Below are 27,792 nucleotides of genomic sequence, written 5' to 3'. Positions count from 1 at the left end.
CTCAGTATGGACAATGCACTACATTAGAAGCACACTACTGTGTTTTTTCTCTTTCTTTCTTATTTTAAAGGTGAGCATTAGACGTTGGGGATATCATAAGAGTCTAAAATTACGGACAATCAGAAACACCGGATCTGTATTACCTTCTTTATTATCAGTTAAAACGATGGGTGAATATATATTGTGTTGTATTTTTTTTTTTTTTAATTCTGATTCGTACAACTATTCTACTCTTGAGGCTAACAGACTCGTTGAGAAATGAATGATGATAATAATTGAATAGTGAAAGAGCAACACAGTATCTGTATTCTGAAAAAGGATTTTAACTTTGGACTGGCAGATCTTGCTATATTCTATCTCGAATTACAAATATTATCTAGTGAGTCTAGAAAGTTATTTACATATTAAATACGGCATGAAATTTTGCCTCTCTCTGAAACTATAGGTTAAGTGTGTAAATGTATGTATGTGGATTCTAGAAACGGTATCGTTAATATAGAGACTGCAATACCTGTATATTTTTCCATCTGTACTAAATCCAAGAGTAATACAAAAAATACCATATCACTTAATAAAAACAACAATAAAAATTGCAATAGGTTTTGTTTACAAGTAGTCTATTTTGAGTGTCACTGTTTTGAGTCACTGTTTTGAGTGTCACTGTTTTGAGTGTGTATGTGTATTACCAATACAAAAGGTGTCACCAATACAAATACAACAAATAGATACAATCTGTTAGTTAAGAATGTATCTTGTGTTGCATTTACATAAAATAAAGAAATAAACTGTTACACATATATAACTTAAAGAAACAAACTGTTACATATACAAAAATAAAGAAATGTACTGTTACACATACAAAAAATAAAGAAATAAACTTTACATAACATAAAGAAATACACTGTTTTACATACGTAACATAAAGAAATAAACTGTTACACGTAATAACATAAAGAATTAAACTGTTTCACATACATAACGTAAAGAAATGCACTGTTTCATATATATACCTTAAGGAAATACACTATTTTACATACGTAACATTAAGAAATAAACTGTTACACATACATAACATAAAGAATTAAACTGTTCCACATACATAACGTAAAGAAATGCACTGTTTCATATACCTTAAGGAAATATACTCTTATACATTCACAAATAAAGAAATATACTGTTACACATATATAACATAAAGAAGTAAACTGTTATATATCTATATCTATCTATCTATCTATCTATCTATATACACTGTTACACTTACCATAACAGTGTAACAGATATATACGAGGATCATTCAATAAGTAAAGAGACAAAGTCTATATTTTTAACACTAATCAATTTTTTTTAATTTTCTTTTTTTTTTTTTTTTGTTTCAGGGGTGTTAGCTCGCAACCTTGGGATATGCTCTGATCTACTTTTTCGTAATTTTATGTCAACATAACTTCAAAAATATCAATTCATCATGGCAAGTCCTCTAGAAGATTGCACCTTAGAAGAACAGCGTTCAGTCATTAAGTTTTTAGTCGCAGATGGTGTAAAACCAAGTGAAATTTTTTCTCGAATGTTGAGACAGTATGGTAACAGTTGTATGAACCGTGCGAATGTGTACAAGTGGGTTGATCGGTTTAAAAGTGGCCGAACAAGTGTAGGTGATGAACCCCGATGTGGACGTCCAGTGGAAGTTTCTGGTTCTTCGTTGGAATCGAGGATTGACGGGCTTATTCGTGATAACAGAAGAATTACTGTTGAAATGATAGCTGAGGAAGTTCAAGTAAGTGTTGGAACTGTTCACAATGTCATTAGGAACATTTTAAAGTACAGAAAAACGTGTGCCAGATGGGTTCCCAGACAGCTTACTGACGCTCATAAAGAATCAAGGCTTTACATTTGTCAAGCCTTAACGCAACGAAGTTTGATTGAAGGAGACGCTTTTTTTGAAAGAATAGTGACTTGCGACGAGGCCTGGATCTATCACTACGACCTTGAGACCAAAAGGCAGAGTATGGAGTGGAAACACACTAGCTCTCCAGTTCGCAAAAAATTCAAGGTTCAACCTTCCGCTGGTAAAGTGCTGCTGACCATCTTTTGGGACTCACAAGGTCCAATCTATTGCGATTTCCTTGAAGATCAGCAAACTATCAATAGCCTATACTATCCTGAGATGCTAGAACACAAAGTAAAACCAGCTATCAGGAGCAAACGCCGTGGACTCTTGTCAAAAGGAGGCATTCTTCAGCACGATAACGCCCGCCCTCATACAGCCCAGCTGACCCGAGATAAGCTTCAAGAATTGGGTTGGGAGGTCTTACCTCATCCTGCCTACAGCCCAGACCTCGCCCCATCTGATTTTTACCTGTTTGGACCACTCAAAGACGCCCTACGTAAAAAAAGATTTGCTAACAATGAGGAAGTTAAGGCAGCGGTGCAAAGGTGGCTTCGGGGTAAATCGAAAGATTTCTTCGCCAAGGGAATTAGGAAGCTGCAAGAAAGATGGGACAAATGCATAACTGTAAAGGGTGATTATATTGAAAAATAACCTTATTTTTGAAAGATTGAAATAAATCTTTATTGAGCTATAGCAATTTGTCTCTTTACTTATTGAATTCCCTCGACAGGAATGCAAACTGTCGATTAATATTTGCAGCAAAGAACATTTTTTTGACCCCCCAAAATTAGCTGTTTTGTCGATCTTGTCGAAAATTACATATAAGGATTTACATCCAGCCATATCATTTGATTTGGTATAATGAGATCTCAAATGCGTATGTTTTTTTTTTCTCGCTAAATTCAGAATTTGTATGAAATACAACAGGATTTAGTACAGAATGCATAACAATATAAAGTAGTATTATTTCTGTATTAACAACACGAGTGAATGGGCTATACAGGGTAAATCAAAATGAAGAATCCGATTTTAGAAATTTATTTTGTGAAACCTAAGAGTATGTTATTGTAAGACATACGCTTCGATAGGTTAACTTTCAAGGCTTAGTTTCCACGCAATGTTTTTCCCTTTCTATCGTTAAAAGTTAGCAGCTAATATGAAATTAATTCCTGATATAAGGTATGGCAGGAGACATGTTATAGGCTTAATGTGTGCCGTGTTACGCGAGGTGCTCTCATAGAACACTTGTGAAATGTTTGAACAAAACTTTGACAGGCTACCTTTCTTAGCACAAGTCTCACAATAACATACAGTATGTTTACTTGGTTTCACAGAATAAATTTCTGAAATCAAGTTCATCATTTAGACTTACCCTGTATATATGAGTGCTGTGACTTCCACATATTAAAAACAACGAAAATGTAACTTCATTCACGCTCTTAATGTAAATAATTGCAATTAATTCACTTTATATTCCTGTATTATTCGTATTCACATTTGATCTTGTAAATAAGCTTTTGTCCAGTTGGCTGACTATGTTTGTCTAAATTATGTACAGTACAAACCCAGCACATGTTTGTAAGCCGTAAACAAATATAAGCTTTCTCTTTTAATTTCAGATTTATCATACGACAGAAACCAATCATTCTTTCACCTGGACCCGGACACTCACTTTATAGGCTTGTCGCAGAATTTCTCCTCACTAAGCAAATTCTTCTTTAGTAACTCACAGAATAAAGGTATGCACTGCACTGCTTTTATTAATTTATTTATTTATTTGCAGATAGTATCACACATGTGTAAATATGTACTGTAAGGCGCATGTAATCGTTATTAATACGTTTACTTTATCTATTATTCGCTTTGTTTCTCAAATAATGCATGGCTTCCTGTTAATATTCATTATTCGGTTTTAGCACTGTTTACTGTGATATGTATATACTAACTTGATTGTATTGATAGCATTAGATCAATAAATTCTAATTTACTTAATTGTAATTTGCTCTTTGTTGTTGAGGTTAATATGATCGAAATTCAAAAATTCACGAATAAACCAACAAAGTTGTGTAATATTTAATATTTTCTCAGACGAACATAAATAAAGAGCACTTTCATTTCTAAGAAGATAAATAAGGCATGATGAAATTTCTCAGAAGCTGAAGCCTACAGTATGCTTAATTCTTCCAGTATGTTATACTTAAATTTCTCAGGACGAAAGACATTATGTGATGTCTGTCCTTGTGGTTCTGGGTTTGATTCCCCGTTGAGATTGATGTCTTCGTTATAAACCCGTTCAATGAATAGATCACTCTTAAATCGCAGCCTTATTGCTACAAATAGACTCTAATCAAGCAGCTAAGTAATATCTAGGACAATAACAAATCAGTTTCAATAAATTTATGAGTTCGGAAGACTGAAAAATTATTTGATTTAATTTCTTAGATGAAAAGGAAAATAAATTTTAATATCTGCGATAAGGAAAATTAAAAATTAAGGTGCACTTAAAGTTTTTCCAAAGAATAGAATTAGTGTGTTTACTACTCAGATTTCCTAGAAGAAGAGATACACAGTTAATTTGTTTCTTGAAAAGGAGAAAAGTTATGCAAAATTACCCATATTTCACAGAAGAAGACAAATAAAGAATAATTAGATTTCTCAGAAGAATGGAACTATTATGTTTAAGTATCTGAGAACAAGAAAAGTAGACTGCTTCTACGTTCCTTGGAAATACACTTTGAGATTACAGGAATTACTCTCTAACTTCGTTTATAGGAAAGCAATGTGGTTATACTTTCTCTTGTACACACTTGTTCACGTATAACTCTCATAGAGTAGGTATAACTCCATAGAAACCTCGTGGATCTTTGAGATCAGAAAGGGCAAACAGGTCTGACTTCGAATGAAAGTTCTGGTTACAGAGTTTTTTTTTTTTTTTTTTGACATTTTTTTGGATTATGCATCACAAATTTGTTCCAAGTAACCAAACTTTAAATAAAGAGGTCTACATAGCTGGACCAGATAATTGGACATCTGTACAGTGGCGTTTGGTCATGATAATGCTCTAAGTCACACTTCAAGATTTGCGTTCGACGCTTTGGACAAAACAACGTCCGCTTCGTACATGCGAAATAAACACGGAAATCCTATTCTCTATACTGAAATTTACCCTAGAAAGGAAACGAAGACATCCAGGACCACACCACTAAGGACATTCAGGATAATACGACGAGGAAACTCTTCTGCATTCCACAACAGGTGTTCCAGGCCTGCTTCCAACGATTGCAGCAACTTTGGAATCTGTACAAGGTCCGTCGACCCTACTGTTCCTTCCCTCTTTTAAGGTCGCGTCATAACTACCCTTCTTCGAAAACCGAAGATGTAGTAAAATCGTGACGTCACCGCGGGAGCAGAAATAGCTTTCACCCAAGGTCCTTCTCATTCACCGTCCCCCATGCTTGTTAGTTTGATTTTTGCAGGAAAGCGAATGATTCTTGTTTTCTTTTATTGAGAAAAATTAATTATTGTAGTGTTCGTGTTAGCATGTCGAATTGTACGATAAGTACTTGTCGCAATCATAGTAGAAATACTAAGGGTTCCGAAGTTTTTTATCGAGTATTTCCCTCGGATCCTCTGTGGAAAGTTTGGCAAAAGAAATGCTGTCGAAAAGACACCTTTATAGTTAAAAACGACAGCGTCTATTCCGATCATTTTATTCCCGAAGCTCATAAACGTGATTTAAAACGTGAGTTTCTAAATATTCCACTCAAGAATAAGTTTAAACCGATGTTGTGCCTTCACTGAACTTATCAGTGTCATATGGAACCGTGTTCCTGTAAATAATGGAAGAAATAAGTGCACGAAAGCTAGGTGTTTAGAGTAAAAACAAATCAGGCATTTGGGTACAGTCAGATGAAATAACTATTATGACCGGAACAAAAAATAACTCTTTATGTTCCGTTTGTTCTGTGGAGAGTGAGGGGCATGAACTAAAGGAATACCGGTAGCTTTCCTTTTTGCATGAAGAGAACGAGAAACTAAAATTAAATTTTTAAGTTTTACGTCGCATGGTTATGCCGGCTGGTCTAAAGGATACGGTGATGATGGGAAATGAATAAAATAGTGGAATAAAGAAAGTGGGAGGAAACAGGAGAACCCCGAGACAACCCACCCACACGGTGTTTGTTCACCACAAAGTTCACTTGGCGCGCAGGGATCGAACCAAGGACGCATGCACCAAGAGTGAACGCTCTACCATTGATCCACCGCGGCCCAATGAAAAACTAAACTCTGTCAGTATGTACAAAGCCAAAATAATAGTCTATATTTACAAACGAAGTTAAAAGAATTGGAAAGCAAATATAATAAAGAATTAATTTCAAAGACCGGTTCTAAAATATCATATTGTGATCGTTTCAATAGAGTGGTTAACAACCGGTGGTGGATATATTACGAGAAAGTTTTATACAGGGTCAAGTAAATATGCTAATAAATGGCAAGAAAAACTAAGATGGACTGATTAAGATATTATTCGTGCATTAACACAACGCGCCACCGTGATAAATTATACAATCATCTGCGGTTACATGTTCTAATCCGCGTACCCAATGTGCAACACTTCGACATTTTCTCGTGGTATTCTTACACCAGTTTTGAAAATTTTGACGGAGCAAGGGCGCTGCTTAAAGAGTGTGAAGAAACTTTCAGTGCTTATATTTGATGAAATGAATGTTAATGGGCGCGTGTCCTATGACGAACAGGTTTACTTAATTTTGGAATGACACAGAAATGTCCAGGTGGCAATGATTCGAGGCTTGATAGATGTGTGGAAACAGTCAATGTATGAAGATTTCGGTAAGACTATGAGTAAAAACTTAAACTTCGAAATCATATCGAAAGTTGAAGTCTTAGGATTAAATATAGTTGCAATTCTTTCCAAGTTGAATGGTGGCAATGTGAGGCTATGTTGTGGTCTCATTGTACCTTCTTCCCGGTGGATGGAAGCAACAAAAAATAAGATGATGTATTTTGAAAATTTTACCAAAAAAAAAAAAAAACAGTCGAGAACAAAAGAATGTGATTGGCCGACCATTTGATGTCCTAAAAAAGACACTTCTATGTTGAAACCATTCGACAAGGCTAGGACATTCTTCAGAATTCGTTTTTGGAATAGAAAAACACGGGAACTTCGGAAGAAGGATGCTTTTAAGATAGTGGATGCAAAGCTATTCTTCAAGTGCTGCACAATCCTAAAGTAAGTACGTATTGGATCTGTTTGTAGTCTATTTTTATCGCATTTTAAAATTTGTTTTCCTTTGCAAATTGCTATGGCGGAACATGGGCTTAGCCTACGATATTTGTCCCTGCTTCACCGCGGTGACGTCACACAACAGCTGGAGAAAGTGGCTACGCAGAAACAGCCACTTATGAAGGGACCTGTAAAAGCGCGGAACAGTAGGGTCGACGGACCTTGGAATCTGTATGTAGTTCTCAACAAGGAAATACTTTGAAAGAGGATACGCACGAATAAGTGTCTATGTGAATTTTCTAACAGTATTAATGTGAGAATTAAGTGAATAACCCTAATATATCATACTGCAGGACTGTTAATGTAACTTTCATTCATAAAATGTAAACAAAATCGCCTAACCCATTTTATAGAAAAAAGTATCTATAAATATATCTCCCTAGAGTGAACTACGACTCTTGGACTTTTTTAAAGATAATTTTACTTGTGTAGTATAGAATTGTGAATGAAACAAGGTCGTTAGCAGTGTTGCCAACAAGTTGATACAAAAAGTCGCCAAATAGGAGATGAAATGACTCCAATTTTGGGTGAAAAGTCGCTAAAATTTTCGTGGAGTTTTGCCTCTTTTATATGTAACTTTATGATCAATTTTGCTTCAACGAAATCAAAAATAAGTTTAGAAAAACGAACAAAATTCAGTCTAGGAAAAATCTTACTTCACTTCTACTCACGCTTCTACAGATAATCTGTTTGCTATCGTTAATGAAATATTTGTGCTTCTAAACGGAAGCTCTGTAAACTAAAGGACATTGAGAGCTGGAGTTGGTCCCCGTTAGAAGGTAAGAGATAACAGCAATCAAAGACGGAATATAGAGATAAATGTTATGTAATTTCCCAGCTCGTCAACATCTGCACTGATTCAAATAAGCAAAAGGAAATAAACATATATCTGAACTGATTCGAGCTAATAGTACTTATTTTATGATGAGTTATCCGCAGTACAAAAGTCACTAGATTTGTAAATAAGTCGCCAAATCGTCATTCCAAAATCACCAAAAAAGTCGCTAATCGGAAAAATTATTTTTTGTCGCTATCCTGGAATGCGAATCCCCTAGATTTAGCGATTTTTTCCCCAAATTGGCAACACTGGTCGTTAGAGCTGTTTGCAAGAAATCTACATGCTTATTTTAATTTTCACTTTTCTGTAAGCTGTCTTCACTTGTGGGTGTAGAAAGAAAATTAGTCTCCTTGCCGCTAATAATCAATGTTTTTTTTTTTAATCTACTCTTCGCCGGTGATGATCAATCTTATAAAATATCGTCTCCTCTGCGTTGATAATCTTATAAAAAAAATCGATTTCTTGCAGACAATAATCAATCTTGTAAACAATCGCCATCTCGCCGGTGATAATCTTATAAAAAATCGCCTCCTTGTAGACAATAATCAATCTTATTAAAACATCGCCTCCTCGCCGGTGATAATCTTAGAAAAAAAAAAGAATTAAATTCATAACAGGTCGGGTACATTAAACGGTATGTTTTTTTTTTATGTGAGTGGACACACATTAGAACGGACCAACGAAAAACAATCGGACGAACTAGTGGAACATACTCCAAAACTTGTTCTGTATATAGAATGCTACAAAACGTGAAAATTGTTCAAATCTCGAATTCTATTTTTTCATCTTTACCATACTTTCTTTTCTGCTACTGATGCTCGAAAGTAAAAATAAGTAGGTTTCGTTTCATAAAATAAATCTACAGTTAGCTTTCGAAGTATTTAAACTAAAATTTGAAACCGTTAGTAATAGTAAATTCGAACTATTTTTGGTTTCAAAAGAGAATTATAAATGGAGTTATTACCTTTTTCTTCAGACGTTGAATCAAGTCCGAAATATCACTTATCTCTATCTCCTTCCATTTGTGCTCTACAGCGGTCAACGTTGAAACCGGAAATGGTTAATTTCAACAACTTTTAGCTTCAGTAGAGGGTTAACAATAAACAATAGCACCTAATATTGACATACTGAATGATTTACAAGAAATTCCTTTGGGCATTTTCTTAACAGTTTTGGATATAGGGAGATCAATATTTGAACCGGAAACAGTAGGAAATGTCTACCACTTCCGGTCTTAGTAAAAAGAGGCAGGTGAAGCCGATATCTTTCTTGAGACGCTCAATCAACTTCAAAAGGATCCACTTGTCACAGTTTTGTTCCATGGTCATCAACTTTAAAACGGAAAATGATTGAATGGTTACAGATGAGATAGAACCAATTTTTGGGACGGTGAATCTATTCTAAAAATGTTTTCGATACTTCTTATAGTTTTTGGTCTGATATCTGTCGACAGATAGACGGGCATAGCTATTTCTTAAAGATTTTCATATTGATGATATCTGTCGACAAACAGTCAGACATAGCTGTTCTGAAAAGATGCTGATATTGATGATATCTGTCGACAAACAACGGACACAACTGTTGTGTAAGGCTTCTGATATTTATGATACCTGCCAACAAATAGACAGACATAGCTGTTCTACAAGGCTTTCAATATTTATGGTATTTTTTCGAAAGATAGACGAACATAGGTCTCCTGTAAGACTTTTGATATTTAAGCATAGCATAATTTGGAAGTGTAAAGGATTTAAAGTGTATTAGAGAGTAAAATTGTCTTCATATCTTCCTAGAACAATATTCATATGCATCTTAATTTGAACAGTACTAATAGTAACAAGTAAGGAACAACGAGTAAGTAGAAACGAAAGTTAATGAATGGTACAGAAAGAGAAATCTCATGTAATATCAAGGAATAATTTGTTTCTGAAGATTGGCACTTCTCTCCGCTCATTTAAAAAGGTTTTGGTAATAACATCTTCCAGGAATTTTGTTTATGAGTGTAATCATATCCACAACATGTGTACTTAGTGTGTACAATTTCTAGTCCTGAAATTAATTGACAAATAACAGTCTCCTACGATCTAGTCTCCGGCCTTATCATCACCATTACAAAATTCCTTCACAAACAGACAATTGTCACACAAATTTACGAGATTCGATACGGTTCAGTTCCCGCTTTCAAATTTCTCAATCACGGAAAGTAATTAACAATTTTAATTAAGAATTATCTGCTCTAATACAATTCATTAAGAAATATATATATATACGACTCTTTCTTTCTCTCTCAATCCTTCTATTATCTGTTTATCTGTTCTGCTTTTCTCTGAGAATTCTCAGTATCTTTTCACAAATAATATTTCTTGCAGATTGTTTGTTTCTGTTTTAATTCTTTCCAATATTCATCTTATCTCTCGTAACAATCTGCCATTCTTACTTCAATCCAATCAACTAACTTTTAGCTTTCGATGTAAGTATACGAGAGTGTACATTTTCAATCTAGCTAAATTTGTATATGTGTGTGTTTGTTTGTGTGTGATACTTTATTTCTTGGTACCTGCTGGACGGATGTAAAGCAAATTTGGTAGGCGAGTAGCCCATTGCCTAAGAAGTAAGTTTTTTTCTTTTATTTGTCTCGTCCAGGGAAAGACTCGGATTAGATCAGCTTGTATGTAGTACTTTATTTCTCGCTAACTAATGGCCAGATCTCAACGAAATTTGATGTGCAAGTAGCCCATAGTCAAGGGAGTAATGATCGCTATATTTGGTGGCCGAGCTCGGTTAAGGAGATTATCGACTTGCTAACATTGACTGTGTTCCTCAGATTTGCATGGGGAACTACTAAGTTAGGTTTACCAATCGTGTTCGCTTCTTATTGCTTCCATTTTCCATGCCATATTTCGGAGGATAATGGTAGTCTCTCTTATATACGTGGAATACGCAGTATGATGCGACTTAAATGCGGTTCAGATTAGTAGACCAACACTTAAAATCAGTTTTGGTGGAAGAGGTCCTTCCACGCGTTTACTACGCTTTTACTACGCATTTACTCCAAGAAATCTGAAATTTTACGACAACTTCACAGCTCCTGGTTATACAGAATTTGTTTTTTAGGTTTTGCTTTATCAAACACTAGATCTACTATTTTCGTAGACCTGAATCTCACTGAGACCTGAGACTTGTGGCAAATTCAAAATAGATGATAGATGTAATAATCGTGTTAAATAATCTTGCACATAAGTCCCTGACAGATTATCTCGCCAGCAAGATTTCTAAATTTCCAAACTAAAATTACTTGTCTCCCATAAATACCACTTACTATGTTGGGATCAATTTTGGAGTATGGTCAAACTGGCGCAAGAGATAATGTGGCAAGCAGACTATTTAATACGGAGGCAGCCGCAGCATCTTTAGTCAGTTCTCAGTTGTGGTGTTCAAAAACGTCTAATAGGTGAACAACTCGAGCATGACACTGTGACAGTAACGTCTAACATTTGTCATGTGAAAAGGGAAGATGCATTGAATCACAGCACAACAGCTCATTGGTTCCAGAGATTTTGTTCTGGTTGTAGAAAGCCAAGAGATTCAACTGTCTCATATTACAGTTCATTGAGAAAAATCCAGCCAGCAACACACTATAATTGTGAAACTAACTTGTCATGTCTCAATCCATTGTAGTGCGTCACCTTCATAAACCTGGAAAAAACAGCAGGAGCTACCACATTGTGAAACATGAATTAACTGTATCTAGCTCAGGCCCAGAGAAGAGTAAATGCGTACCAACAACTGCTGTAGAATTCGCTTAATGTGCGTTCCCTGATACGGATTGTGACAAGCGACGAAACGTGGTTGTGTTCCCGAAACACGAATGTTCAAAAAATAGTGGTGGAGCAAAAGCCAACTTCCAGAAACAGTCGTGAATAGATCCACTTCAAGAATAAAGTCATGTGGTGAGTGTGGTGGAACTACGAGAGGGTATTTCAATTCCGGTCCAGGCACAATTTCTAAAATCATATTGCTTCACCGACTAGCATGAGGTGGAAACAGCAGTGATTGACTTCTTTGTCCTAAGGATAAAACGTGGGTTCGATGTGGTATCGAGGAATTAGCAAGAATGTGGATGCAGCAGTCTAAACACGAGGTTCTATAGTAGGTACTTCGGATGTTAACCTGTTTTAATTGTTATGAATCAGAACATTGGCAGTCTTATGACTCTTTCTTACAGATGTAAACCCTCACCAGTGCAATGATGGGGTGTTTGAGTTAGAGGTATTCTGTTCAGACAGACTACCCATATAAGATTAGCTCGCACGGATGTCCTTCCTCATCATAGTATTTCTCCTCCAATATTGCTTGATTTGCAAAACTAAGTCACAGATCCTCGCCCAATGATCACAGACTTTACAGGTTTTGGTTATGCAAATTGTTTAGATTGTATTGTTGTTTATGCAGCACTGGATTATGGAAGACTAGGTCTATTTCGTACCTAGATTCAATCTTCACGAGTACCTGTTCTTGATGATAAATTCAAATTGGAAAGTATAGAGACTACCAAATAAAATCAGGTCGAACAAAAAAGTCTTTCCTTATCTTCGGACTTCAAATCCTAAATTTCAGACCGTCATTCAAGTTCTCCGGTTGCTATAAAGAAAACATGATGAGCTTAAATCTATTTTTTTCTTTTTTAATTTTTAATCATGGAAGATATTTTAACTAATCTTTCAAACTATAAACTAGTAAATGCGATATAAATGTTATTAGTATTAAATTATCAGAAACTTAAACTCTGACAAGATATTCTACCAATAAAGTTGCTAATTAAATCTGTTGAAAAAAGGTCTCAATCTATCACAGTTTTTTTCCTTTTCGTTAATTAAACTATGTAAATCCCAGCCTGTAGTAATTGTTTCATTATGCGCGTCCTTCTTTCCGTTAATTACTAGAGTGATTTGCTTTTAAAAGCAGCGCGTTGAAGCAGAAGAAAAACTAATTTTTGTTTAGGTGACAAAAAATTGCCAGGCATGTCATACGATTTGCACGTTATATTAAACGCTTTTTCCACCGGCAAATTAAATGTTTGTTTATAAAACAACCCACCCAAAAAAAGAGATGTTACAATTAATTAGTTTGTCTAAAGAGAGAAAGTGAAATGATCGCTCATAGTACTAACTTTTAATTATTGTACAACGTTGTTTATGCAATTCTGTGAAACAAGCTGACACATAGAGATGGATATACACTAGTCAGGATTCTAGATGATATTAAATATTATTTGCCCAGCAGGGCTAGAATTTAGCGTGTTCTTGACAGGTATTTATTGAATATATATATTTTATGTAATCATAACTATCCATGAAACAAAGCACATTTACCTGTTTTGTGACACATAACAGTGTGTGTGGTAGTGGGGAGATCGCTGTATCATGATATCACGCAGTTATTAATTTTAGGTGTAACAATGCTCAACATTATTTATTGATAATTTCCTCACAAAGAATTTCTAAGAACATCGACAATTTCCTCACAAAGAATTTCTAAGAACATGAGTTCTTTGTCACACAGAATGGAGCATTCTTGGAAATAAAGTGCGCAAGCTCGGGAATAACAATACCTAACGTTAATCACTGATAATTTTATCCCTAATATGAGTAGCAACACAGCATTTTTTTGACAGAAAATGTAGAGGTCCTCGTTTGATAATTTGGAAGGTTGCACTTCCTCAACATCACACAATTAATTGTTTCTGAAGTAAAATTCGCGAAAAATCGTCACTTTATTTCTTCCGAAAGTACTCCTACAGTACTGCTACAATAGAAAAAGAAGGACTTCTTTATTACACATAGCGGAATGTTTCTGGTGTAATATTGCGGAAGGTCGCTTGACATATCTTATAGTTAATCGTTTGTAGAGTAACAACGAGTAACTTTGTCCATTGGTAATTTTTACAAAGGCTTTGTTATTTATATAATGGGGCATCTTTGTGTCCCAAAATGGAGTGTTCCTCGTATAATGTTGAGGAATTTTGCTTTTACATGACATCGCGTAGTTATGTAACAACGCGTAACATTATCCATTGATCATATACAGGACTCTTTAGTGACCATGAGAAAGGATAAAATTACGTCAGAATTCTATGAGTAATGCTGCGACGTATGAATTTTTAATTTGACGAAATTATAGACAATAATAATAATAATAATATGTTCCTGTGCTTCCTCCAGTTGCACACACACACTTGTTTCATGAATTCTCTTCTTGAAAATATGGTATATGATAGTATGACCAACATACAAATTAGATTCACATGAGCATTTAGAAAAACAGTACAAGCAGAAATGGTCATTATTGTGATTTTAAGACTGATGAAGATTCTGTTGTATGAAGTCAGTTCTAGTCCTCATCTTAATCGAGATTGCTTCTTGAACGTGAGTTAGTTTTGATGCGCCTTATGCAGAGTCGTTCTGACGCGTGATTAGTGTCATACTAAAGAGTTTGACTAACATATGTTTCCTGCAGTAGTCAAGTCTTTAGTATGACGCTAATCTTACATCAAAACGACTCTGCATTAGGCCTGATAAGTCTAAGGAAAATCTCGCAAAAGTTTCATGATTTGTCAAATAATTAAGATAACTTACAGTACTATCATAGTAATGAAACACTAAAGATAATACTATACTTTTAGTGATGATTTATGAGGAGACAAAAAATGGAAATCAGATGTAAAATAAACGAAATAACAAAATTAGATTCACAGTACAAGTTTAGTCTCTCCATGAAGTTATCTCTCAATTGTGAAAATTATGAATGCTTATGTTGGATTGGTGCGATTGAAATACCCAAAGCTAAACCATCCTCTGTAATGCCGCCAATGGACGGACCGAGTTCACACATATGAGTTCACGAATTCCGTACATGTTCAAGGAACAGGCAAGAGTTTGCACTTAGTCAAAAGATAGTATGATATTGAATTTGGATGAGAATGTAGATGAAGGAGATCACATCAGTTTAAACTGGAACATTCTGCACAACTAGTCGCGAGAAACATGGACGGTGTATTTTGATTATGAGTAGTGAATGAATGCACCGTAGTCCATTTGTTTGTACAGTTTCGTGAAGTGCCACAACAACACTGGGTTCCATAAATACCGACAAGTTTAAGTTCTGATAAATTATTCAGGAGGATCATGGAACAGGGTACCGACGAAGTGCAAGTTCTTATAAGCTCTTCACCAACACCATGGAAGTGAATGCCAACCAAGAGCAAGTTCTCATAAGCTCCTCAGCAATACCTTACATGGAGTAGGACCGTGTAGCGTAATGGCTAACGCTCTACCCTTTGGTGAGACCAGTTCTGGTTTCGATTTCTAGTGGGGATATCAGATCGGAAAGATGTAAAAGTATTTCAGGCCAACCATTCTGTAAGTGATTTGTCCTGGATTTTCCTAATTCCCACTAGACAAATTCCGGAATAGTATCTAGCAGTAAGGTCTCAGGTTGCATCCTTCTTTCCTTAAATATCCTGGTAGTGTTTTCTAGGGACATTATCCCTCATACGTGAAAAGTTAAAATGGTCATAGATGCCGAAAGCCCAGAAATATAATTTCTAATCGCTTAGTTTTAAAGCAAATGATTCATGTATGTTAAAGTTAAATCGAGGTTAGACATTAAACTGTTAAACTTGAAGGAAATAGACTGAGTAATTGCAATAAATAAACGTTAGCATCAATGAAGGTTGCTCACCCTTGTCTTACACATGGACATGTTGCCCGATTATCGGCTCTACAGAAGCTTAATGTTAAAATACAAGTCCTGGAACGCCATGTCTTACACATTGCTTATGCCTTATCACCATGGACGCCAACACAAGTGGTCTACCGTTGCACATCTATACCAACACTCTTACCACATCTGTACAGGTCTTCGCTCTCGTTACATTGAACGCCTATAGCGGACGCTTATCCGATTCTCTATGTACTCTTAAACAAGACTCCAGCTCTACCACGTTACGCATTCACCGTTAGATCACCTTTTTGCTATCCATGAACATGACCAGACCACCGCTCATTGTAACTCCCATTCTCGTATATATTATCACCATTCACTCGTCCATTGCGTATAATATCATCAATAAACTCATTTGTTTCAAGTGTTTGAAGTGTTTCAAGTGTTTGAACCCGCTCTGCGTAGCCCCACAGAACTATCATCAAGTTGTCAGAATTATCATATATCCCTATGCTTGTTACTGCACTTCATTTCATCATATAAATTACATACCATGCTCATGCCATCTTCTCCTGTATGCTTAACCTGATAAATATATCAATAAACGAGTTAATCCTCATACTCATCTCACAACGATACTATCAAGAAACGAATGCTCATGGCTCTAGAGATGGCGTTACATTCTACGGCACGCTCATCTTTAGATCAGAATGAAATTGCACATTAAAAAAATGAATTTTGAATGTCTTCTCCAATCTTGAATACTAACGACTAACTAGTAAGTATATTTGTATGTTGTGCGTCAGAATTTTGAATGAAGAAAAAATTACATTACGACGTATGAATAAAGTAAAATGAGTACATTGAATAAAATATGATTATTAAAGCAAGCTGCTTTAAAGGGCTTCCGTTTCAGAAGTAAACCAACAATAAGTCTTTCCGTTTGCAGTTTTACGAAAAAAAAAGAAGAAAAAAAGGAACCCAATACTTTTACTTTCCTTTTTTGTCTGTGTAATCACATAATTTACATGCATTGGACACTTTTAATTTAGAACTGCCATAAAAATGTTACTTAAAAGAAGTCTGGCGGTCACGACAACTCCCAGTTATTTCTGAGTTCCTTACGACTTAGAGAATTTGGTCCATTAATATAAAGAGGGGAGAAAAATTCATTAAAAAGTAGAAAGGAAACCGTTCAGAGTCCTTAATCAATTGTGTTTTATTCTTCCCACTAGGAAAGTAATATCCCTGGAACAACGTTGTGAAAAAAATATAAAAAAGAAATTATTCTCAGTTTTACTTCAAAAATGATTTTAAAAAAATATGCGAACCAGAAAGTAGTTCCGTTTATATTTTATTCAGCCAAGTTAAAAATATACAGCTACAATAAAATATTACTTGGAAACTGTCTACTTTGAATATCTTTTTTTTAGAGGTCGTGGTTTAACTAAACAAAAATGAAAAGTTCAGAGATAAGTAAACTGATCAAACATACTGCGTACTATTCTTTTGCTAGTGTCGTAATGAAACGTTTGATGATAGTATATGCCAGTGTTAGTTTCGTGTTAATAGGCAACAGGCCCGTATCCAGGAGGGGTCCAGGGAGGCCGGCCATCTCCCTAAATTTTTGCTGCCCCCCCCCCCAAAGTTTTCACTATAGGCTTGAAAATGAACTATAATATGGTTGGATCAGCTTCCCCTAACTTCAGCCGGTGCCCCCTACATTTTTGGACTGGCTACCGGCCTGATAGGTAGTATGGTTATCGTACAATATATGGTTTTAGGTTTACCAGCATTAGGATTAAGAATTTGACTTCTAGGCTTTCAGTACCTTTCGCCATGTTAGTTCGTCACACTGAGGGATGACGCCCCTTGGTAATCACACTAACCAGGGCATTCGAGAGGAAGAAAAGAAATGGGGGAAGAAGGAAGCGGCGTGGCACTGTTATTTTACGCACCATCCCGGCATTTGCCAAGTCTGAATGAGGAAAACTCAGGACAAACTTAACTCAGAGTGGCTGGCTGGTGGCAAATGCTGTCTCCACCGGAAATCGAACCCGGGACCAAAGGCGAGAGCGTTATAGGTTACGCTAAACGTGTCTTGTTTTCTATGTACCAACGCATGCTAATTGTTGTATTGTTTTTCAATAAATAAAATAATCTCTGGTAAACTCTAGTGCAGAGAATCAGACGAAATACTTTTATGTAAGAGATGTGGATAGCCACTGTTAAACTCACCGTTTATTGTTAGATTTTAACGCATTGACACCATTAACAAACACCACCGAGATAGTCCCTCTAGCTACCAATTGCTCAAACCAAAATAAAAACTTCGATTTCGTCCAAGAGCTATCGTACACAGTAATAATCGGACGGATGGATGTACAATAACTCAGGTACAAACCCAGACATTCTTGTTGGGAAATTTCCTAGCTTTGGAGGGTTGTTCAATACTATACGCCACTACATCTATGAAGTATTCAGAGGGTATTATTCTGTACCTTAAAAGAAGATAAATAATTGTAAAATACTTCCTACTATATTAAAAACGATAGAACTACAAAAAAAGACTATAAGTTTTATAAGTGAAAGAGTACAGGTAAAGTGTAAAGTGCAAGTACAGTTGTATTGAGAAACTGTACAAATGTGTTTTGGGAAGGGTTCGGATATGGTGGATTCCCCATCGGGTACTCCCTTGCAACAACTCAATCTTTTTTTTTTACGTCCCACGATTGTGACGGTTAGGCTAATGAGGACGGTGATGATGATGAGTAATGAATGAAATGGTGGAATGAAGAAAGTGGGAGGAAACGAGAGGACTCCGAGAAAACCCACGCACACGATAATTCTCACTGCATGATCCTAGTAAATGAAAAAAATCGGTAAAATTGACACTTTAATTAATTAATATAAGTAAAAGTGCTATTTTATTTAATTTAATTTAATTTAATTAATTTATTTATTTATTTCACAGACCGAAATTGTTTCCAAATTTTCGCGTTAGACTGCCTTCGCTTAACGCATTTTATGTAATATTAAATATTTAGGTTAAAATCAAATATTTATCTTCACAGGAAGCTAAACCATTCCCTGTTTCAGCATGATTTTCCACTGAGATACAGGGAAACATCCGTTAAATGAACATGTTCACTATATATATGGAATTTTGAAGCAATAAGAAGGGAAAAAGGTAATTTATTTGCAGTAAAAAATTAAAAAGAAAAATGTTTGTAAAGATAGGAAATATCGTCGAAGACTGACATTAAAATTTAGTCTTCTTCTAAGATCCCACTTTTATTTATACGGGAAAAAAAATAATTAAAGAATATACGTCCTTTTAAGGAAACGTTTAAAAGAAACTTTCCGTAATAATAAAACAAAGTAATGTCGTAAATTAATGTTCAAATTGAAAGACTATTACAAGGGAATTATTTGGTTTTGTCATCATTAGTTTTTTTTACTGGATGTTCAACTGTTTTTTGCAATTATATATGTATATATTTTCCCGGAAATTGTTAATAATTAAACTTTCAATATCTACAACTGCTTAATTATGTTTTATCTCTATATAAAACTTTTTAATTTCTCTTTCTAAAAATGAAAATGAAAATAAAACAATTTATAAAAAATGAATCCCTTTAATTAAACTTTCTCTTTTTATTTTATTTCAGTACCTCAAATCATCTCTCTCTCTCTGTATATATATATATATATATATATATATATATATATATACAGGGCGCAAAATTTATGTATATATAGGATATATACACACAGTAGCGTTGCTGTACTGAAACTTATCACGTTTAAAAGCGTGTGCCCTCTAGTGGTCAAATACAGAACTGCGATACTACTAGTTTGTATGTTTGAACTTTAAAGCAGTGGCGGATCTGACCCGAGATCGGGGCGCCTAGGCCCACCAGTTTCTCGAGTGGCAAAAATAACTTAAGCTATTATTTTTATATGTTTGAAACTTTATAGTAAACTTACGATATACCAATCATAGTGTGGGTTCTTTATTCTGTGTCCCAGTTTTTACCTTATATTTTCCGGCACTACATTAGAGGGCTGGAACTATAGGTTAGTTTGAGCGTCTTAGTCAAAAAGCACTGAAGCTCGGATGACGTGATATTTGGTGTAGTGATATTTTACGATTTTAAGTATGGTTTCAAGTGCCATGATCGGTTAGGGAAGTGTTTACAGGACTTTGTCCCTTAACGTCCAACTGATTTTTAACTGGTTTGCAGAATCTAAACGCGGCTGATAATGCCGTAGCTCCAGCACTGTTGAGCATCTTAGACAAAAGCACTGAAGCTCGAATGACGTGATGTTTGGTGCAGTGATATTTTACGATTTTAAGTACGGTTTCAAGTGCCATGATCGGTTAGGGAAGTGTTTACAGGACTTTGTCCCTTAACGTCCAACTGATTTTTAACTGATTTGCAGAATCTAAACGCGGCTGATAATGCCGTAGCTCCAGCACTGTTGCTACTGAAATGTAAATTCTGCAGCAGAAAAAAAAAAAGTGGAAGAGGATTACCACATCACATATAAGGAAATTCATTTAACTCTGAAGATTGGATCAACTACAATCCAGTCCTTAATGTAAGAATATCTCGGTCTTTCCGAGCCTTGCGGTTGCTGTGCTCACATGTGACTATGTCTAAGCAAAACGATCGTTTGGAGTGGTGCCACTATACGAGGGAGGACCCAAAAGAAACCGGACTTTCGTTCTAAAAATAATTTATTACACTTTTTACAAAATTCTTTCAGTCTCCTTCTAAGTACTCTCCATTAAATGCGATTCATTTCTCCCATCTTCCTTTCCGCTGTTTGAAGCACCTCTGGAACTCTGGAACTTTTATATCGTCCAATGTGCTCTGTGAAGTTCTTTTTACAGCCTCTACACCATCAAAACATTTCCCTTTTAGATTTTGTTTAATTCTCGCAAAATGTCATGTTGGTCAAAAGGTTCGGATCACTTTCAATCTGATTTTTTCAAGTCCTGGCTCAAATTCAGACGAATGATTTGATCCTGTGTGAGCAGGCGAGAAACAAACTTAGCGGCAACATGTCTCATTTGCAAAACCTCACGCTGGCACGAGCTCCAACTCACTCCTGCCTGTTTTGAAATATCATCGATCATGAAGCGACGATCCTCGCTGATTTTGGGGCAGATTTGGTCGATGTTTTCGTCGTTTCGAAATGACGAAGAGCACCCAGAACGAGCATGTTCAAGCATTTGGTAAGTTTTCGCTTCCGATTTTCCAAGTAGGAAGCAAACACACTCGTTGTTCCTTTGAATCTGCCATAACGATTTCGCAGGCGGCAAACGAGAACTGTTGAGAAAAACAATAATACGATAAAACGTTAACCCCCTACGCAGACGCTGCTTGGCCAACTGATCTGGGAAGGTCTGTACTAGACCCACCTAGCAGGAGAACTCTCTACTACGCCTAGGAACGGCAGAGCTCTTTCAATCCGTTTTTTTGGGGCCCCCCTCGTGTGCTTAAGAGAACCAGGTTCGATCCTTACGGGAGCTCATCTGGTTCGGATCCTATATTAAGCTGTGGCCACAAGTATCATATGGCTTCACTGCTGAAAGGGACGCCAAAATCAAATCAAATCAAGTCATTTGAATTCGGGTTCTCAAGAATCGGTTCCATCTGCGCTAATGTCTCGCAACTAAGACCGAAAGCATAGGTCGCGCGTGGCTATACGGTTTACAGACAGTGGACTAATCTTTGATTCTGGAGACACAAGTTCGATTTTCGGTGAGAATACATTTTATTATTATCCCACGCTAAGCCTTAGGTTTGTATCACATATAGTCTCAAAGCTGAAAGAGACTCTCAACTACGAAGAAACTAGACGAAATCGCGAGGGGTAAAAATCTATTGTCGCTCTTGCTTTTAATATTAATATCCATATGGTTACTAAACGTAAAATGAAAGCCACTTTTTAAGAAGCTTGGTTTACCAAAACTCTTTTCTAGATTTATCGTATCTGTCCGTCCAAAGGGCAAAAAAGTGCGGAATACAAAATCTGAAGAATTGGTTTGATGGTAGGGATGCGCACGAGACAAGATTTGTGGCTGTCTCGTCTCGAAAATATGCTGTAAAAGTGATATCTCGACTCGAAAAATGTATATTTTTCTATTGGAAGAGCCGTGTCTCGACTCGAATTTTTTCAGGAAAATCCTGTCTCGACTCGTCTCGTGCGCATCCCTATTTGATGGGCCATCATTAATTTTGGCGGCGATTGTATAGGGTCCAAAGTTACGAATCGTATTCTCTTATGGAAGTGGTTCATCCACCGGATGTAGTAAGATTATCCATTCGTGGTTTTAAGGTTGATTACTATAGAGTTTTTAAAAGATTTTTTTCAGCAAAAGGAAACAGCAGTTTCCTACAATCGATAAAGTGTGTGAAGAAGACAATCCATCTCCATCCTTAAGTCTCTACTAAAACCGGAAGTGATTTAAATCTATTATGACTTCCGGTTTCAATGTTGGTCTACGTACAGAAGAAATGATGACAGAGATAGAGATAGATAGATAGATGGAGAGAGAGAGAGAGATCGAAGCGGCTTTTATCGGGATCGATTTAGCGTTTTTAGAATAGGTTCTTAGTACCATTTTCTCTCACAACTCTCTATTCGAACCGGAAGTGGTAGAAATCAACCAACCCGGTTTTAATCTTGATCGTTTTAAAGTAAAACCGGGAATAGATAGTGAAAATAGTTTCTTCAGTGATGGATCTAGAAGGTAAGAACTGGGCAGGAGCCAGAACCTAGCCAGTACCCATAGGTATATCATGGATTTACTATAAACTATATACATAACAAATTATTTTTGTCAATAAAAATGACTGGAGGGTCTATATTGATATGATTCAAGAGAAGGATTAACACTTCTGGTCGGAGTGCCCGTATTTCTGCAGGCATATTTTTCTTGAGCTGATATATTGTTTGTTTGTTCACATAAATTTTGTCCTTCAGATAACCACAAAGAAAATAATCAAGTGAGGTGAAGCGCAAAAATACGGGGACTCGAACCAGAAGTATTAACACTTGTCATGAATCATTTGCTGCACAGAACCTGTATCTGTGAGACCCAAGATTGTGGACACCTACCTGAGATTATATTCCACACATAAGTGTACACGTTCTTGGTCTTTAAGTTTGTGAAAAATCAATGGAAACTAATGACAAATAAAAAAAAAGTTATTCACATTTATAACTCCTTCGTGATTTTTGGTCCACCCTGTACTATTAACAAATCGAATAGTGCAGATACCGTATATAGTTTTTCAGTATTTTGACACTTTGAAAAGTTAATGTTAGTTAAATATAAGGGTCCATTATTTTTCGAACATCTTGTGGCCAGAATATGTAACGGATGTTGCGTGCTCTTGAAATAACGATATAAAACAATGTTACATTGATGGACTAATTTCACTAAGGGACGTGATCATAACACCGCTTCATGATCGCTTTGTACCTTTGAGGTTAAGGGAGAAGAAGAGCATCTAAGAGTTATGAAACTATTGTATTATTAGTCTCTGTCAGAAGTATGTGTAAGTTCTGTTAACCACAAACTCAGATTGTTAACATAACTTCTCAATAAAGTTACAAACAAACTGGAAAATATTTGAAAATAACTTTTAAAAATAAGTTGTTAATTAATATTGTAGTTTGTTTCAGTTTTCATGCTCACAACCATCTTGGAACAGAGTTGCCAACCTCAAGAAAGAAAATTATCGAATTTTGTCTTTAAAATTATCGTATATTACAAAAAAAATATCGAGTAATTGTTATGCACGTGATAGTTGTAAAAACAAATATAGCCTAATGCTACTAATAATAGCAATAAGATATAATAAACGTATCAAGGAATCTTCAGAGTTAAACTCCAAATCAGCATCACAGTCCTCACTACTCTGAACAAAAATACACTCCCCTCTCGTAAATTCATAAATGTTTTACTTACTTATATAATAGATGTTTTACAGAATGCTAACAGGCTAACAGGTTTATTTCAATTTGTAAATCTGGCACTAAAACTGATGTATGTTCCCATGGACCCATTTCTCTTCCTTCTCCGTTGTCAGTTCTTTGCGAGAAAATCATTAAGGCTACAGACTCTATAAGTTCACAGCAGGCCGGTAGCCAGCTCAAAAATTTAGGGGGGGCCCGGCTGAAGTTAGGGGGGTGCGATCCAACAATATTATAGTTCATTTGCAAGCCTACCGTGAAAATTTTAGAGGGGCCAGCAAAAATTTAGGGGGCCCGGTCCCCCTAGACCCCCCTGGATACGGGCCTGGTTCACAGCCCCTTATCTGAACATTGCACAGCATGGCTTCCTGCAACAGAAATCATTCCTCACCAACCTATCAGAATTTCTTATTCGTGCTATAAACTGTGTTTCAGGAACTTCTCAACTGGATGTAATATACTTAGATTTCTCCAGAGCTTTCGACAAAATTATGACATCCATCTGCTTCTTTACAAGCTATCCAACAGATTTAAGATTCATGACAAATTCCTGTCTCTACTAAAGGATTATTTTTACTGATCGTGTGCAACATGTTATGCCACATGCATCATCTAAATTTGTCACAGTTCTTTCTGGAGTTTTCCAGGTTAGTGTTACTGCTTAGCATGGATGATCTACCTTTCTTCTTGTTTTTACCATGTACGAACATTCTTCTCTCTGCTGACGATTGTAAAATTTTCCATAAAATCTCCACCATAGATTATGCCCCCTAGGACTTCAACAAATTCTTGCTAATCTTACTGACTGGTGTGTGGCTTGGAATTTAAAACTGAACCCTCAAAAGTGCTTCACTCTTAGTATTTCTTTGAAGAAAAATAAAATTTATCATAGATGTTGTATTAATAAGAGTCCTATCGAAAGAGTCGCAACATATAGGGACCTCCGAGTATTATGGGAATAATGGGTATTCTTTACAGATTTACCAAAAATTCGCGATCTCAAATCACCCAGTATTTTCTTCAAAGCTTTTGTCTCTCCTGAAATTTAATATTGCTCACCGATATGGAATATGGCCTGTGCTTCAAACTTGTTCCGTTTCGATTCTGTCCTTAACTTTTATTCTTGCCATTGTCAAACAAATAGTTCCTTCAGTGCGTAGTCTTAATAAAACAGAGCTCCTAAACAAATGCAATATTCAGAGTCCAATTACTCGACGTATGTGGGTGGACTTGCTGTTTCTCCATAAAATTATTAATGGGAAAATAAACTCCGAATGATTGGTCTCCGTTCTCAATTTTCGTTTACCTTCTCGCTTTACTCTTAGTTATACGCTGCTTACATAGGTAACATACAGATTGTCAATTACACAACGCTTTCTATACTTTAGGCTGGCATCATTGTATAATAGTTTATTGTCAGATGTTGATATTTTTTACTCTGAAAATCATTTTAATAACAAATTAAAGTCTCTGTGAATATGGTATAGCACGGCCAACAAGAGATGGTCTCTGACGTTTCTTACCACATGCGGTGGGACATTGCAGCCCCTACTTTGATACCAGTGTTGCCAACCACGATCACTCTGTCTTATACCATTAATTAAATTGCCACTACAGTTGCACCGAAAAATCCTTGACACGCGAGTAGTGGCAATGTCACTGCTGTCAGAGACATTCTCTTACTGGACGCACTATACATATCCTTTGTATATATAAATATATTTTTCTTTTTATATTTAATTATTTCTTTCCCTTTTTGTTATTTCTTATATACGATGTTACATTGTTTCAGTGTAAAATGGACATTGATTTGTATTTGAAACATTTACGAATACAGTGCATAAATAAATAAATAAATAAATAAATAAATAACCATAATCGAATTTAGAGAATGGATGCAGTGTTGCCATTTGTCAGTTCTCAAATAATTATTGGTTTATTTTAGTGAGTATGGCTATTAAAAACCTCAAAGTGTATGTTTCATAATTATTTACTGAACATCTACAATTTATTTGCACATTTAAAAACTGCTAAAAAAGTATGCATTTTAGAATTATCATATACTCAACTATTCTTGCAAGGCCTACATTATCGTTTAGTTTCGACGTCATGATAATATAATAATGTTCTACTGGGAAAAATTTTACAAGCAGTTTGATATAATATTGACAAATTATTTATTGTAGCATATGAGGGATGGATGTCAAACTCCTGTCTCGAGTTTTTTTTTTCTGTGGCCTCTGGTTCACTTCGTGTAAAACAGCATGAAAAAATATAATTTATGATATGATAATTTTTTCACTTGTGAAAAGAAACTAGTTCCTAACAGGATCCAGATTAATACTTATTTATCTGACCTCTGTTATGAAAATCACTAGTGCAGGCTGGATGTCTTAAAACATCAAATATAGGTAGCTAAAGTGCGTCCAGTAAGAGAACGTCTCTGACAGCTCGCAGTGACATTGCCACTACTCGCGTGTCAACGATTTTTTCGGTGCAACTGTAGTGGCAATTTAATTAATGGTATAAGACAGAGTGATCGTGGTTGGTAACACGGGTATGAAAGTAGGAGCTGCAATGTCCCACCGCATGTGGTAAGAAACGTCAGAGACCATCTCTTGTTGGCCGTGCTATAGTCTGGACAGAATCATTCAGGAAGAAGGTTTTCAGATATCCATCTACTCTCCCGAATTCCCTTATGTTCAAGAATGCCCGGAGGATTTTTCCAACAAGAAATAAACCCTTCTTGATTCTTAACATTTTTGCACTATATAGAGCCTTACTGAAACCGGAAGTTGTGGCGGATTTATATAATTTCCGGTTTTAGTTGAGAGTTAAAGATAGAAATAATATTATGTTCTTGGGAAGTTTAATCTATTACAGGAAACTGTTTCTCGCTATTTATTCACGTTTCGCTCTATAGTGATCAAACGCTAAAATTGGATATGGTTAATTCCTACTGCTTCCGGTCACTTGATAATTTCTATCAACAAACGAACTCGATTCCTAAATTTCGACCGTGTACATTTTGGCCAAAATTGACGGTAATCCGTCAAATAATCATTGAGATTTTTTTGACTCCTGAATGGAAGGACGAACGCACACACACAATTCAACAGGATAAATATGTATACGAGTTTTGATAAATGAAAATTCTTCAGAAAACACTGTTCAGTGTTGTAGTCCTGTTTTACTTCATTATAGACACTGACAGATTTACCTCATGGCCGGGGGACGGGGGGTAGCACCCCAGTTTTGTGAATAACAAAAATAATTGAAGCCATTATTTATATATTTTTGAAAGTTTATAGTAAACTAATGACATACCTTTGGTAGTCTGGAATGTGACTTGCTCCCCCAGCTTTTACCTTTTAGGTTCCCCGCTGATTGAAAAAACTAAAATTGAAACTGTAAATAATTATTCGAATCACTACTGAAGTTGAGTACCAAGTTATCACATTTCCTACAGAGCAAGGGCGCACCCATGAAGGGAGGGAGGGTCCACCGTGTCCAGAACTCCATGAAAAAAAATTGTAACTCGATATATATGTATACGTTTTCTTAATAGAACAATAATTGTTCTGCAGAGAAAGTATTGAAATAGCATAAAGACTTGATCTTATTGTTCATCTATACTTTTTTAAATTTTCCTACAGAAACAATCTAGTTCAACTATTTTTTTTTTCTGAGAACGTAGGTTGTAGTACTAAACAATTACTTACCGTCTCTTCGTGTGCAGAATTACACCAATTTAATACTAGATACACGTGGTGTCTTTCAGCGGCGTAGCATAAGGGAACGCCAATACGCCCGGCATTCCCTTTTAAAAAAGTACGTATTTAATTATATATAAATTGTTTGCTTGTAATTATCACAAATATTTCCACTGCAATCTTCTGAATGCGCTCTCTCGCTTTACTTTGACAAGCGGAACCTACGCATGCGCGTCACTCAAATGCACATTCATTCTTTCCTCTTGTATGCTATGTTCCTTGGGCATCCAGGCCTACTACAAGCATCGTGGTTTTCGTCTGCTTTCTGTCGAAT

The 27,792-nt window shown here is 35.8% G+C and overlaps 1 protein-coding gene across 1 annotated transcript in view; it reads left to right on the top strand.

Annotated features, from left to right (window-relative positions):
• The window catches only part of LOC145672472 (limbic system-associated membrane protein-like), a 760,540-nt gene that overhangs the window by 442,530 nt on the left and 290,218 nt on the right, over positions 1–27,792 (top strand). The window contains exon 3 of the mRNA XM_081741633.1: positions 3,508–3,627. Within this exon, the coding sequence (XP_081597759.1) occupies positions 3,508–3,627 (120 nt within the window). The remainder of the gene's footprint in view (positions 1–3,507; positions 3,628–27,792) is intronic.

The sequence above is a fragment of the Thermobia domestica genome, chromosome 16 (genome assembly GCF_964235325.1).
Source record: "Thermobia domestica chromosome 16, izTheDome1.hap1.1, whole genome shotgun sequence".
Lineage (NCBI taxonomy): Eukaryota > Metazoa > Arthropoda > Insecta > Zygentoma > Lepismatidae > Thermobia > Thermobia domestica.
This window is presented reverse-complemented; position numbering and strand designations above follow the sequence as displayed.